A 14,506-nucleotide genomic window follows, 5' to 3' on the forward strand; every position below is an offset into this window, starting at 1 on the left:
GCTAATTTTTTTTTGGTTAACTTTGTAGAGTGTTTTTGGCTGGGATTTGCTTCCTGGAAATGATTTTTACGAATTCGATGTTTGCATGGGAGGTTTCTTTCACAGTTAGGATTTTGAACACGGAAGTGACTGTCAAAGCAGTTCCAATGGCTCCTTGGCAAGCCTGCCTAGAGGGTTGTGTTTTTTTTTTTTGTGTGTGTATGAGTGTGTGTGTGTCTAGAGCCTGATTGATCTTGGGGAATATAAATCTTTCTTGAAGCTGCAGCAGGGAAATATGAACCGACACGTGAATGCGACCCCATGTGTATGGCATTTAGGAGAAATGGTGGGCAGGTGTTAGTGCGTGGATGGGTTTTGCTGATATATATCTATTATAGGACCCTCTTGTTTGGAGAGAGGGTCCTGTTCATTGACCCCATGAGGTTGGTTAGTGCTGCTAAAAATTAAAAAAGTGAGGGTATATATATATATATAATGATGCGCCCGCACTGCAAAGGTGGATCTGTGTTCTGGGATAGAATCTGTGTTCTGACATAGAATCTGTACTTTGGGTGCTGCGCATTTCGTAACTTTAAACTATTAAAATAATGCTTTTTAAAATAAATTATATTTTTTGAGAAATAACGATTTGAACGCAATTCTAAACACACGGCACTACCCCAATTCCACCGCCGCAATGCTAGCAATACGGAGTTTTATAAAAATTGTGGATTGCTTCGTTTTTTCGCTTTATATCATTATTACTTGCACACGGTAAAGTACGATACGGTGTAGTATTAAAACTTCAGTACTCCCTGCTGTGGTGCTGAAGTCATGTGATTTATGGAATGAATGTTGGCACATGACGATTAACGATGGGCTCGAGTGGTGGAAGCTCAAATTACAGAATGCGATGCCCTCTATAGAGCAGCCCTTCACAAAATTCATCAGTCCTCTGCTACCCGTCTCAAAAAAAAAAAAAAAAAAAAAACTGCCCTGGTTGATTAAACTAATTGGAAAAATGCAATAACATAATAATGAGGGTGGCAGGCAGTGGATAGATTAAACAGTGGAGTCGTGTCACCTCACCATCCATCAATAAATAGCTAGTCTCCAGAACCAATCGCGGACCGCCACCTGATTCTATCACCACACCACCCTCTTCTCTACCTCAAGAAAACACTTCTCCTTCAAATTCACAATTGGATTAGATATTAGACTACCAAAAACACCCCCGGCTTCCTCTGTTTTGAGTTTTCATTTTCCGACTTAGCAAACGGAAAAAGAAATGACAGTGACCACGGATTTCTCAAGACTCTCAGAAGACGTGGTCCTCAACATCCTCTCCAAACTAGAAGACGATCCACGCAACTGGGCCCGCCTCGCTTGTGTCTGCTCCAGATTCTCCTCTCTTGTACGCGACATCTGCTGGAGATCCAAGTGCAATAAAACCATCCCCTCTGTCGTCGCCGATCTCCTCCCCTCCCCTGACTCCTCCTTCCCCGGCGGCTGGTCTGCCCTCTACAAGCTCGCCGTTTGCTGCCCTGGCCTCCTCCACGCCGGCGTCCTTCTCGAGCTCTCCGATTTTGGCCTCGAACGCGAGCTTGGCCCCGACGATTATTTCCGCAAATCGAAAACCACACCGCCCATACCCCACCAACCACAACAAGCGTCTGATTCTTGTTCTAATTTAGAAAACTGCGATTCATCCTGGTCCTTATTTGACGATTTATATTACGACACCGTCTACAACGTATCTGAATCACAGGATGGGCCTGCTGCTAGCTGTGAAGGGAATGAAGATGTTATCGGTGATAATGACGATAAAAGCGTTGATGTTGTTGACAAGGCAGGCGTCGATTTTTCTGTAAGCAAGAGAAGGAAAGTTTGTTGTAGATCTTCGAGGTCTCATTTGGCATCTGGGGTTTGGAATTTGTGCAGAGAACAAGGGAATAAGCTATTAGCGAGTCGGTTTCGAGGGGATTGCTTGTACATTTGTGATTGGCCCGGCTGTGTTCACACTGAAGAGAAGAGGAGTTATATGTTGTTTAGAGGGATTTTTAAGAATTTTAAGAAATCGAGGGTTTGGAGAACGGTGCATGATGGGAATAGGAGCAAGACTGATTTGAATTGTGCGTTTTGTGAGTGTAAGGAGACTTGGGATTTGAATTCTGCATTTTGTTTGAAGAGAGGGTGCGGGTATCATGATGATGGCGAGCCTGTTGTTCGGGCTTATGTTTGTGAAAATGGGCATGTCTCCGGTGCTTGGACTGATTGGCCATTGTACACTTGATGCTTCTTGTTTTAGAGTTTCTCTCGCATTATGGTTTAACTTATTTTAATGTGGTTTTCAAAGTATTTTACATAAAAAAATTATTATTAAATTGATGTTTTTTTAATGCATTTTAATGATTTTGATATGTATTTTTAGGTTTGTTTTTTTAATTATTTCAATATGTTTATATTCAACGGTATTTTAATTAAAAAATATCGTTGATATTACCGAACAATTTGAATTGGTTATGTTTTTAATTAGTTCTGTCATGTGTTTTTTTCTTTTTTTCATCTTCTATGCTATTGTTGTCTCTTTTGATGATGTAATGCTCAATTTTAATAAAAGAATTGTGTCTTATTTTCAAAATGGTGTTTGGATTTTTGATTTTTTTTTTTCTAACTCGTTGTCTAACTAATAAATTGTAATATGTTAAAACAACGAGTGTAAGATAAGCAGAATAGTTCAACAATCTTGTTTCTGTGAACTTGTGTTATCTTAGCTTAGCTTGTAGGCGTGTGCTTGTGTTAAATCTTTGTCGTACGAGGTTCTATATTCCATCAAGCAGTAGTGGAACTCGAACTTGAAATTCCACAATTAGTGCCCGCATTTTCTATAATTTTTCGGTCTCCATTTATGGAAGGAAACTTAGCAGCTCGGTGATTTGATCCACTTTGTAAAACATCGCTTCCGGAGTTCATCTCGAGAGAAATGGTTTTGGATGAGACTTCTGAACCGTGGGCATACAGTCAAATGAAAATATTGTTTTTTGAGCTGCAAAAGTTAGATGTTATAACAATTTGCCTCCAGGTCTGCTGCTCCCTTTCTCGGCTAGTCTGGATAATCCTTACTGCTCTCCTGTTGGATTTAAAAATCATCTGGGTATTGTCTGGGATTGTGTTTTTTTTTTTTAGTTTTGATGTTGTGATAATGTAAAAAAAATATTTTTTTAAAAAATATTATTATCACTACGAGAAGGAAGGGTCCAACAATAATCCGAGACCTAGCTCTCCCCAAAAATAGAACTATTCAGCAAGCTCACTATCAGATTTGTTGAGAAGGAGAAGTAAGAAAAGGAGAAGGAAGGGAAGATGAAGAGATTGAATAATATGATTAAAAGTTTGGTGTAGATCAAGTCATTAATGACCAGTATTAAGAGTGTATTAAAAGTGTTTTGGGAATTGATTTTTGACCGCTTTATTTGAATGAGTTGCACGTTAGAGGATGACAGCACCAGCATGATGACAAGAACTGGAGGATGAGTTTTTTTCCAACCCGAGAAGAATGATATAGCCAAGCATGTAGAGATTGCAAAGATTGGGGGATCTAAGTAATTATATGGAAATTTATCACTTCCAGGTGAGAAACAGATTATATAGATGACCTAACAAAATGGTTATATGGATGGCCTAAATTTAATGGAGTTTACAGGGCTGTTTAATGGATTTTGTTAACAGGTTTGGATGGAAAATTGATGGCACTCATGGAAGGGTAGAATGAATAAAAAATCTCAAGTAGAAGCACAGGTAAAATTGAAAGATACAAATGATGGAAGTTAACACTGACAACAACCATGGAGGAGGAGTATCTTTGCAGTAATCCAAACATCAACTATCAATTTAACCCAGACCCAAACATAGATACACAGATAGTAGCAGCAATAGCATACACAAAATAGTCCTATAACAATACTACGCAGCATATGAAATACACGACGGTATATCCCATATGTTTATTTGACAACAATGACCAATTACATTGTTTGAATATTGTTAATTCGGAAGCAGTTAAATCATCTCACTGTTTGATCTTAGGCCTCTTCACAATCATGACAGTGCAGTGAGCATGGTGAGCACAATAGTCACTCACACTACCTAGAACTACCCTGCAAGAGAAATATGAAAACACGTTAAAACAAACTTTCTGCAGGCAAACAAGTGCTTTGGACAGCACAAAACCATGTGTAAAGGAGCTGTGGCCAAGCTTCCTAAGAGCTTTTCAACGGTTTACACTGAATATCTAACAGGAAACGATATATAGCCTCAGGATTTCAATGTCATTTCAGGATTAAAAGCTAGATTAATGCACTAGATTGAAAACAAAATAAGATACATTTCACAGGAAAAAAAGGCATCTGTAACATTTGAGAGTACAGTGTATAGCTTGCCTTGTTAAATATCTGCAACCTATATTCATGAAAGATCGAGAGTACCCGGTATCGGGTTTCATAGTACCATTGGGTAATTCCAAAAAAAGAAAAGAAAAGGAAAGATAAAATCAAGACCTTTTAATAGCTCCATAACCATGGCTTCCCACAACCAGTATTGAAGCATTGTGTTTGTCTACAGCCTCGCAAAGAACATTTCTAGCATCACCTTCCACCAGTTCAAAAACCACATCACTCACCTGCAGAGAAGCTGAAATGATCAGGAAAACAGCCAACGGAATGCTAGATGCCGCACAAAATATCAGGGAAAAAAGTCGTCATATATACCTGCTTTCACTAAGCAAAGCCAATCCAAATAACAAATTAAGCCCTCATTTCTTCTCTCTTTTGGACCGTAGTTAACGCATTTTCTTACAATAGATTGAAGTTAAATTAAACACAAGTTTTTCTTTTCCTAATCAAACTTCCCTTCAAAATTTAAATAGTGATTGCATCCCCATTCGATTAGATGAAGTAATAGGAATTAACTAATCGATTTTAGAAAGCATGGAATTAGTTAACAAGAGATGATGATTTACCGATTTACTGGTGCAAGTTCCCTTAGCCTTTTCAATAACTCTAGCGGCTATCTTCTTCAAGTCCGACTCCACAAATGGCAAAACTTCAGCAGCCCCTGAAAACAAAGAAGAAAAACAACTTTATTCACTTAAAGCCAGAGAGAAAATATTGAATATTGTTCTTGAAAAAGGAAAGACGAAAATAAATAAATAAAGAGGTACCAGGTCCAGCAAAACCGACTGCCGAGGAAGCAGAAGGTTTGGCATAGACAACAACTAGCTTGAAAAGTGAATTGAAACCCAGAGAGGGAGTGAAGAAGTGATCCAAAGTCCACTCCAAAGCGTATGTGCTGTGCTCGCTATCATCAATCCCAACCACCATCACTTGCTTCTCTAAGGTTGCCATATTGATGCTTACACTATTTCTCTCTCTCTCTCTCTCTCTGTTAATATCAGAAAAGGTTGAAAAACTAGAGAGGATTTCTCTTTGGATTTGATGATAGCGTCTGTGATTTTTCAGTGTTTTTGTTTAAAAATTTATTATAACATTTTTTATTATTTTTTAAATTTATTTTTAATATTACTATATTAAATAATTTAAAAATATATTATTTTTTTTTCGAAAACACGTAAACCCCAGAATCAAACACTAACACTGAAAATAATTTTATATAAATATATTTTTAAATATTCTTGGGAAAGCCAGAAAAAACCTAGAAGGGACGTGTTACGTTTTTATACGCCAACTGACAAGGATTGGAATCAATGCCCTTCTCGAAAGAACGATTGTTATCTGGATAAATCGATAGAGGAGACGATGTCGTTTGTAAGATGCCGGGGGTACAGTGAACGTGTTGCGATGTGATACGCAAAGACCGCTTAAGAATTTAGGGTAAATTTGATGTTGGATTTTTAAAGTGTTTTTTATTTAAAAATATATTAAAAATATATTTTTTATTTTTTTAAATTTAATTTTAATATTAGCATATTAAAACAATTTGAAAATATAAAAAGAAATTCAAAAACAATTTCAATTTTTTTTTCAAAAATACCTTTAAAATACAAAAATAAACAATAATTTAATCCAAGTAAAACCGAAAATCATGTCCGGAGGAGATAACAGTATAAAACTAGACTATGTGCCTGAGTTGTTTATCATGAAGATTCTGCCTATTAATGTCACGTATTTTTGCTATTAAAAACTATATATAATAATTATTAGCTTTACCCTTGAAATCTTGAATTAACGAATGCTATCGGATCATAACAATTAACGTTTGCAAGTGAATTAAAGAGCCAAACCTTAAATTAATCTTTGCACAAAAATCCATACATTATTATACTAGGAGATTAAGGATAGCATTTGTAACGGAGTCTTCAAAATTCTAGAACAGCATGCCTGTTTTTTTTTTTTATTATTTTTATGAGTGTTTGTGTCAGTTTACGTGTATTTTTAGTACTAAACCACTTATAATCTTTTTTTTATTATTATTTTCAGTGTTGTTAACCAGAAAAGCACCTAATTTCTCTCTTTTCAAGAATTCTCTTGCATAATGTGGATTCTTTGCCCGACACATCTAGTTGCTTGTCTTTACCCTTGTGCTTGAATCCTCTCCCATCGATTTTTTTCACTTTCTTCCCACTTATCCTTTGCTTTGGATTTGAAGGTGGCGCAACAAACCCATGCCTATTTGCCACACCAATGGCCGAAGACAGATTAGTTACCTTTTGTAGTCTTAATTCTGCTTGGGCCGAACACCACAAACCCAGTAGAAAATTGAATAGCTTATCCTCTTCATACATATTTAAAGAAATTGATAGATAGCTTGAATAAAATAAATGGGTAGCTGCCAGGAGTTACCATGAATAGAATAAGTGATAATTACCTGAAAATTATCTTGAATTTTTTTTATTTAAAGAAGGTAAAGTATCTAAAAAGAAGATAACTATCAACTCAACAAAACAACAATAATTGCATTGCAATTTAATCAAATTTATAAAATCTTCAAAACCTGTTTATCAAGTAAGCATGTAATTGTAGATTGATAATAAGTAGATGTTTATCAAGTAAGCATGTAATTGTAGATTGATAATAAGTAGATGAGAACTTGTAGAAGTAGGTGATAACTTTGTAAACGATAATTAAGTAGACTTGTAATTTTTTTTTATAATCAGTAAGCTTATAGTTTTTGTTTTAAAAATAAAAAATACCAAAAAAATATTCAATTATTTAGAAGTTTCAATTCGTGGATGTAATCAAAGTATGAATCACTCTATGAATGTAAGTATTATTTTCTCATTACAATTATTGAATTTACTTTACATTAAAGTTTTTTTTTTAATTTTTTGGTTATTTTTTTAATTGAACTAATATCTATATACAAGTGAATTTAATTATATTAATTCCCATATAACTTTGTAATATAGATTTAAAATTACGGAAGTAGATCTAGGATTAAATGAGAGTTCAAACCAATTAACTCTACAAAGACATATAAAAAAACCAATATAAAAGACAACTCATTTATTCATTTGAATTTTATTTCATCATATTCATTGCATCCATTGTCACATCAATAGCATTAAAATTAATTTTTAAGAATAAAGGGCATTCCTTCCAAATCCTGCATGGACGAAAATTAAACACCAAAGTTATTCTATCCTTCGTTTTCATTGCATAGATAAATGCTAAGAAATTAGCCTGCAACCAAATCCTAAATTGTTACTCCACTATCAAAGTAATCAAGAATGTTTTGTCGTGGCCTAGCGGTCATTGCAGGGATTTGTTTCCTTTCTCAGCATTCAGATTAATTCTCTCTGTGCACGCATGTTATTCCCGCAGTGCCTTACCTGCCTACTAGGCTTGCAAGGGTGTTCAGTAGGTTCGGGGATTAGATACGGTACGCGCAAGCTGACCCGGACACCCCGGGCTATCAAAAACAAAAAAAAGAATGTTTCTAATAAATAAAATCCAAACTGTGACGAGTACTCGAATGGGTCCAAGATTAATCTCAAAGAATCTAGCCAAAGCCAATGAAAAAAAATGATTCATTCGTCAAAAAGGAAAAAAAAAGAAAGAAGAAGAAAAGGCCAAGAGAGTGGTCGAGGCTTCTGCTCATCGGCTTCCGCCTTTTTATCCCCTTGATGTATGGGCTTAATTAATTTCATTGAGTTTGCTCTTATATGTGGTGGGCCTTTAGCTGGACAGCGGCTCACCCGACCACAGATCGTGTTCTTAATTCTTGGACCACTGAGTCAGTGCCTTGCCTTTTTATCGATAGACGAGTCTCCTCTTTTTAAAGTCCTGTGCCATGTTTCCCATTTTTTTGTGTTTGATTTATCTTCAGAATCCATTTTTTTTTTAAAAAAAGAAAACTAAGCAGAAATAATATTTGTAAGGGTTTAACTATAACTTATTCACAAGCTCTGATCATTTATTATATCTATATATATATATATATATATATATATAAAAGAGAATATAAAAAGAAAAGTTGGAGGATCTGTGCTTTACAGTGGACAGTCCACTCAACAAATGCTTCCCATAAAGCATTCCAATAATGCTAAGATTGTTATCGAGTCGAGCTTTCGTCATGTGTGCTGTGTGAAGACTTTATCATGAACAATAACCTAAGTGAAATCATGACATACATCACTCAACAACCACTGGGAAATGCTCCATTGGTTTATAGCATATGGGGAATTACTTGTATAATAAAAGTTGTGGGATTTTTTTATTACTGTGCAAAGCTTTTTCAGTTTTATCCTCAAACTTTATTTTTAGCCGATCAAGTCCTATTAAAAGCGCAATTGATTTCAAATTTTAATAAAAAGATAGGATTAAAAAAGAAGAATCGAAATGAAAAATGAAATGAAAAATGCAATAAATATAGGTAATGACAAACATTATATAAGTTTTGAAAATATTTATTTTGGTCTTTCAAATTAAATAATTATACAAATTATATAATTACAGTTCCTTAAAATTATTTTAATTTTAATTTTATTTTTATATAAAAATTTATGTGACGGTTCAAATTATACAAGTTTTTCAATCAAAAGAATATAGATTTTATCATGAAATTTGTAAACAAGAAGAGGTGGTGTAAACAAAAACAAACATGGCCTTATAATAAAAGAGGTTGATGCCACCTGGAAAGGCGTCAAATGCTGTCTTTTCCGTTAACGACAAGCAACGACAATAGAAGCTATTTTATATCCATCTATTGGCTTACCTGGGACGTAAAAAAGGGATGCCCCCTGTTTCACCCACCGCATCCTCCCTGACGTGGCAACCGGAAGCTTCTCAGCGTGGCATAAATATCAGACTGCGTTGTCATATCGGTGGTCTCTATCCCTTGGATGCCTACGCCTACACACGTAGAGCTCTTGAAAACTTTTCTTGTGAGCACTAAAGGAGCCTGTAGTTAATGATGATAGCCATATAAATACCTTCAAATCCACTGTTATGGCGGTTGGGGCTGCGAGGATGCTTAAAATATACTTCTTTGCGGGATCTGGAGAATATCTGCTGCTCATTCCATGAAAGATTTGATTTTTTTTGGTTAATTTATTTATTGAAAAATATTATTTTTTAAAAAATAAATTTTAAAAAAATAAATTATTTTTTTGATATTTAATAGTATAATAAAAAATAATTTTAAAAATATTTTTCAGTATTTGATAATGAGAATTGGATTCATTTAACAAAAACTTAATAAGGAGGGCTACCATTGTTACCCTCTTCATTTTTATTGTAACACTAATAATTTTTTAAAATTAAAATTAATTAATTAATTAATTAATTATACCTTTTAATATTAAATTTATTAGAAAACAAACTTCCAATAAAATCATATTGCGCACGGCTTTTCTTATTAGTGAGAAACCGCCCCCACGAGGCAAAATTCAAAAGAGACTTTAAGATGTCTCATTGCTTAAAATTCAAGCATGAACTCTCCTTTTCTATTCTGTTTATAAATATAATTTTGGTTGTTTTTTAAATGGATTTTTATTTAAAAATATATTAAAATAATATTATTTTTATTTTTTAAAAATAAAAAAATAATTTTTAATATTAACGCATCAAAATAATTTAAAAATACAAAAAATATTAATTTAAAATAAAAAAATAAAAAATTTTAAATTTTTTCAAAAATATTTTTTTCTCCTTTCATAAACTCAACTCAAATCACACGCCTTGTCAGCAAGACTTTCTTCCCTAACTGACTAAACAAGAGGACTTTAAGAACATTTGGTTTTATACAACACGAGATAGTTAGACACAATAAAATTATTCCAATAATGTATTTATTCTACATGATTTTACTTACATATATATATATATATATATATATATATATATATATATATCTATATATGATAAGTTAAATCTATTTTTCAAATATTACAAACTGAAAAATCATTAAGTAATCTGAGCATAACATGTGAAAAGGAAAGGAAAGAAAAAAGAAAAGGCATTATTAACCCAGACGGTTACAAGGAACTTCCCTGACATATTTGCTTTTGGACAAGAAACTTCCATGCATCATCTTCTTCTTTTCGAATTTATTAAGGTTTGTCTCAAGGACAAAAATTACTACAAGGTTTTTTTATTTTTTTAGAATCATAAAAATTATGAGGTTAACATGGCTATTGCCAAAATCAGTCCTTTTTATTATCACTTCATCTACTGTTTTTTTTTTTTTATCATTTTATTTCATTTTCAAGCAAAAAGTCAAAAATAGGATATTCCCACTACTATTTTTTTTTATTATTATTTCTTATAAACTTACTCTCTCAAAGTTAAAAGTATTTTTTTTTGCCCGAAGCAGTGACTGCTTTACTTGGAAGTTAAAGAATATGGTAATGAGTGACGTGTCGACTGTGGATAATTGAAAAAAGAAAAAAGGTGAAAAATAACTGATAAATGGAGATCAGGTTGCGGAAAAAGATTCCATAATATCTAAGAAATTGACTCCTCCTTTCTGTCATCTCCTCAGGTTTGGTCTAGATACACGTCTCTCAGCACTCCAAGCCGTTGATATGCAGACAGAGAAAGTAACGTCCTCTCCTTCCATTAGATAAAGAACTAAGTCGGTGGATACGAGACTAGCATCCTTAATTCCTTAACAAGAAAGATCAAAAGGAGCTAGAGGCTAGCTTTGGCTGGTTCTTGAGAAAGAAAAAAACATGAAGTTTTGCAAGAAATATCAGGAGTACATGCAAGGACAGCAGAAACAACTACCCGGGGTTGATTTCAAAAAGCTCAAAAAGATTTTGAAGAAGTGTAGGAAAGACTTTGAATCTCACCAGGACCATGATGGCCAGTCCTGTCCTCACCATTGTCCCGGTACTCAATTCTATTGCAAATGATTGTTATCCACTGTTTCTTATTTATTTGTAGCATTGGTTAGTTTGTAGGGATATGATAGTTTCTGTTTCTTTCTATTCCTAGGATATTGGTGTCTCTTAGCAGGTTTGTCTGATTTTACAGAAGAACGTGAAGTTTTGTTCTTATTGGAGTGATGTTTACATCGATTTAAATTTTTCTTTTTGAAGTGGCATCTTATGTTTTTTGTTATAATGATTTTTTTTTATAGGTTTGTTCTTTGTATCTGCTATTCCTTCTTTAACTCAAATTCACTTGCAGTGTGCGATGGTACCTTTTTCCCATCCCTTGTGAAGGAAATGTCTGCAGTAGTTGGTTGCTTCAATAAACGTGCCCAGAAATTACTTGAGCTGCACCTGGCATCTGGGTTTCGAAAATACTTCATGTGGTTCCAAGGCAGGTTACAAAAAGACCACGCTGCCTTGATTCAAGAAGGCAAGGATCTGGTTACCTATGCACTGATCAATGCTATTGCAGTTCGAAAAATACTAAAGAAATATGACAAGGTATGCTTGTCTCAAAATAAGATGAATGGATTACAATACTGAATTCGAACGATCTGTTTTAGGTTAGCAAGCTTGATATATCTTCCCTCTATGGTTACAGATCCATTACTCCAAGCAAGGACAGGCCTTCAAGTCAAAAGCTCAAAGTATGCACATTGAGATCCTTCAGTCCCCATGGCTTTGTGAGCTTATGGCTTTTCACATTAATTTAAGGGAGACAAAGGTCAAGCCAAACAAGGCCCCTGCATTGTTCGAGGGGTGCTCGCTAACTTTTGATGATGACAAACCATCACTCTCTTGTGAGCTTTTTGACTCCATCAAGCTTGATATTGATTTGACCTGTTCTATATGCTTGGTAAGTTACTAAATTTCATTTTGCTACGAAATATGCTCTACATAATATCCAGTAATTGTTTGTTTAAAATCTGATGTCTCGCCTAATCTTCAATGAAAAGAAGCAAATAAAATTTCACAACTGGATTCAAGGTCTAATTTACAATGACTGCAGCAAGAGCTGGTAGAATTTGTTGACTTTTTCTGGAAAACATCATTTATGCATGAGATACCTTATGGATTGACACACTAGCTGCTGCTCCTCCTTTTCTAGTTCCATATATCACTCGGGACCTGTTAGATCGTAGACCAATCTTACTTTTTACCCGACAGTGAGTCTCTATGGTGAATTAAGAGATATGGCCAATTTGAACCCGGCCTTTTACACTGAATTTGGCATCTGCTCTCCTCAAGATCAGACGAATAATTCTGGTCTAATTAGCTTTTCTTTCATAATTTACTATTTATAAGTGCATACGCTGTTCTCCGCATGCGTGCATGTATTGAGCTACATAGCTATCGTTACAAGAGTGTAAAGCGTGTGCATTGAGTTTGTTATCATTGTGATTTGATGACCGGTATCTGATTTAGATTGTTTAATTATCTCTACTGGTGACAGGATACTGTATTTGATCCAGTTTCTCTAACATGTGGCCATATATTCTGCTATATGTGTGCTTGTTCTGCTGCTTCAGTGACCATTGTCGATGGACTCAAGGCAGCAGAACCTAAAGAAAAATGCCCTCTATGCCGGAAGGTTAGTTAACATTATTTAGTAGTTATTCTCCTCTCTCTCTCTCTCTCACTCTCTTTTCCTTTGAAGCAATATGCCCGCTAAGCATCGCTGCAATTTTGCTTCGAGATGATTTTAAATGATCCTTTTGAAGTTAGGAAATTAGACTCGGAAAATGAAACTGATGCTACACGACAGGTTCTTGAATATTAGCCTTGTTCGATCCCTACCATTACTTCAATCCATCGCCTATTGCTCATCTGAATTCACAGGGACTCCACGCAATTTGACTTATTTTTTCCGTCCTTATTTTTGTCACTGGCTCTGTACTGTAGAAGGAAATAACCTATCCATTCTGATTGAACCATTTCCTCCCCTGGTTTCTTTAATTGGCATCATGCACAATGTTCTTGATGAACACGATATTTCGCCTCCCTTTTCATCATCAAGTTTACTGTTGATACTGGTCCAGTGCTTCGTTTAAAAGTTATAGAAGTGTCTTGTGTTGCACTATGAAGAAAGGCTTATATCTTTAATCAAATGTAGGAAAATCAGTTGGATTGTGTAATGCTGGCAGATTCAATGAAAACCCTGAAGTATCAGATGCATGTTTCTGGCAATAACAATAACAATCTGCTTATTTCATTTCTTTTTTTGCACGGTCTGTTTTTTTTCTTTTTCGTTTTCTAAGAATCTTCATTTTCTAACTTTATTTTTGTTATTGTAGACCGGAGTTTACGAAGGTGCCCTACACTTGGAAGAGCTTAATATTTTATTAAGCAGAAGGTATCCTTTTCTCTTCATGACAAATCAGTTTGATTATACTTTAGCTGTAAGTTTAAGATTCTCGTCATCACGTGTTCTTCCTCGCTCAGAGGGACTCACAAGAAACAGGAAGGGAAGAGAGAAGGAGGGACATGCTACCTGTGTTTTTCACATTTTATACCTTTTGCTAATTTCTTGCTTTCATTGGAATTTCGAAACAGTTTCCACAAGTACTGGGAGCAACGACTTCAGACGGAAAGGATAGAGAGGATTCGGCAGGTGAAGGAGCACTGGGAATCTCAGTGTCGAGCATTCATGGGTGTCTAGTTCGGAATTTCTTCTCCTAGTTGTCAATAGATCGATTTAGGCGCAGATAACATGCTGTAAATCTTTCCCAATTCCCATAATGTTACTGTGTTAATGTCTTCCGTTCCTCAAGCCAGGATTTCGTATGTGTTGATGTATAAATGCCGCTGCAATTCAAGTTAGTGGACAGGAGATGTTGATCTGCTTGGCTTGATCGGAACACTGTTACGTTGCACGTGTTGATTTACAACCTCAGAGATTGAGAATAGATTATTGCTTTAAATGAAAGGAATCTGTTTTTTTCTTCGCTCTCTCCCCACCTCTTGAATGAAACAGTGCAGCAGACTATCTTGGTCACATATGATTCTGCATCTTGTGGAGAGTGAGCTAAGCTCCCACAAGAGCTGCCGCGGTACGGGCAAACTCAAAGTTAGGGCTGCAAATAAGTTGCAACATCACATGATATCACTTCAGGTTCGGTTATGAAGGCTATAATT

General features: G+C 35.0%; 3 protein-coding genes across 5 annotated transcripts; 2 read left to right on the plus strand and 1 right to left on the minus strand.

Moving 5' to 3' along the window:
- The first annotated feature begins 1,103 nt into the window (after positions 1–1,103).
- LOC7491305 (phytochrome A-associated F-box protein) lies at positions 1,104–2,620 on the plus strand. Its single transcript, XM_002320310.4, has one exon. The coding sequence runs from the start codon at positions 1,268–1,270 to the stop codon at positions 2,270–2,272; it is 1,005 nt and encodes a 334-aa protein (XP_002320346.1). The 5' UTR covers positions 1,104–1,267; the 3' UTR covers positions 2,273–2,620.
- A 1,220-nt stretch (positions 2,621–3,840) lies between these two features.
- LOC7491306 (universal stress protein PHOS34) lies at positions 3,841–5,655 on the minus strand. Its single transcript, XM_002320973.4, has 4 exons — positions 5,198–5,655; positions 4,997–5,091; positions 4,536–4,657; positions 3,841–4,136 (listed from the first exon to the last, which is right to left on the minus strand). The coding sequence occupies exons 1-4, from the start codon at positions 5,379–5,381 to the stop codon at positions 4,049–4,051; spliced, it is 489 nt and encodes a 162-aa protein (XP_002321009.4). The 5' UTR covers positions 5,382–5,655; the 3' UTR covers positions 3,841–4,048.
- Positions 5,656–10,931: 5,276 nt separating this feature from the next.
- LOC7457940 (probable E3 ubiquitin-protein ligase BAH1-like 1) lies at positions 10,932–14,313 on the plus strand. Of its 3 annotated transcripts, XR_002977872.2 has the most exons (7): positions 10,933–11,327; positions 11,628–11,872; positions 11,973–12,227; positions 12,825–12,962; positions 13,666–13,724; positions 13,925–14,111; positions 14,143–14,313. XR_002977872.2 is itself a non-coding variant. In XM_002320311.4 (6 exons), exons 1-6 carry the CDS (start codon positions 11,168–11,170, stop codon positions 14,028–14,030), a joined length of 963 nt encoding a protein of 320 aa, XP_002320347.1. In that variant the 5' UTR covers positions 10,934–11,167; the 3' UTR covers positions 14,031–14,313. The 3 variants fall into 3 exon arrangements, 1 of the variants encoding a protein (XP_002320347.1); XM_002320311.4 differs by having other exon boundaries at positions 10,934–11,327; positions 13,925–14,313; XR_002977873.2 differs by lacking the exons at positions 13,925–14,111; positions 14,143–14,313 and having other exon boundaries at positions 10,932–11,327; positions 12,901–12,962.
- Positions 14,314–14,506: the final 193 nt, after the last annotated feature.

The sequence above is a fragment of the Populus trichocarpa genome, chromosome 14 (assembly GCF_000002775.5).
Source record: "Populus trichocarpa isolate Nisqually-1 chromosome 14, P.trichocarpa_v4.1, whole genome shotgun sequence".
NCBI classification, from domain to species: domain Eukaryota; kingdom Viridiplantae; phylum Streptophyta; class Magnoliopsida; order Malpighiales; family Salicaceae; genus Populus; species Populus trichocarpa.

Excerpts from the sequence above, each read along its gene's own strand:
- LOC7457940 (XM_002320311.4), top strand. The coding sequence starts at position 11,168 with ATGAAGTTTTGCAAGAAATATCAGGAGTACATGCAAGGACAGCAGAAA. Across the intron at positions 11,328-11,627 it reads CTGTCCTCACCATTGTCCCG|TGTGCGATGGTACCTTTTTC; the intron begins GTACTCAATTCT and ends ATTCACTTGCAG. Across the intron at positions 11,873-11,972 it reads TACTAAAGAAATATGACAAG|ATCCATTACTCCAAGCAAGG; the intron begins GTATGCTTGTCT and ends CTATGGTTACAG.
- LOC7491306 (XM_002320973.4), bottom strand. The coding sequence starts at position 5,381 with ATGGCAACCTTAGAGAAGCAAGTGATGGTGGTTGGGATTGATGATAGC. Across the intron at positions 5,092-5,197 it reads AGTCGGTTTTGCTGGACCTG|GGGCTGCTGAAGTTTTGCCA; the intron begins GTACCTCTTTAT and ends CTTTGTTTTCAG. Across the intron at positions 4,658-4,996 it reads GAACTTGCACCAGTAAATCG|GTGAGTGATGTGGTTTTTGA; the intron begins GTAAATCATCAT and ends GCTTCTCTGCAG.
- LOC7491305 (XM_002320310.4), top strand. The coding sequence starts at position 1,268 with ATGACAGTGACCACGGATTTCTCAAGACTCTCAGAAGACGTGGTCCTC.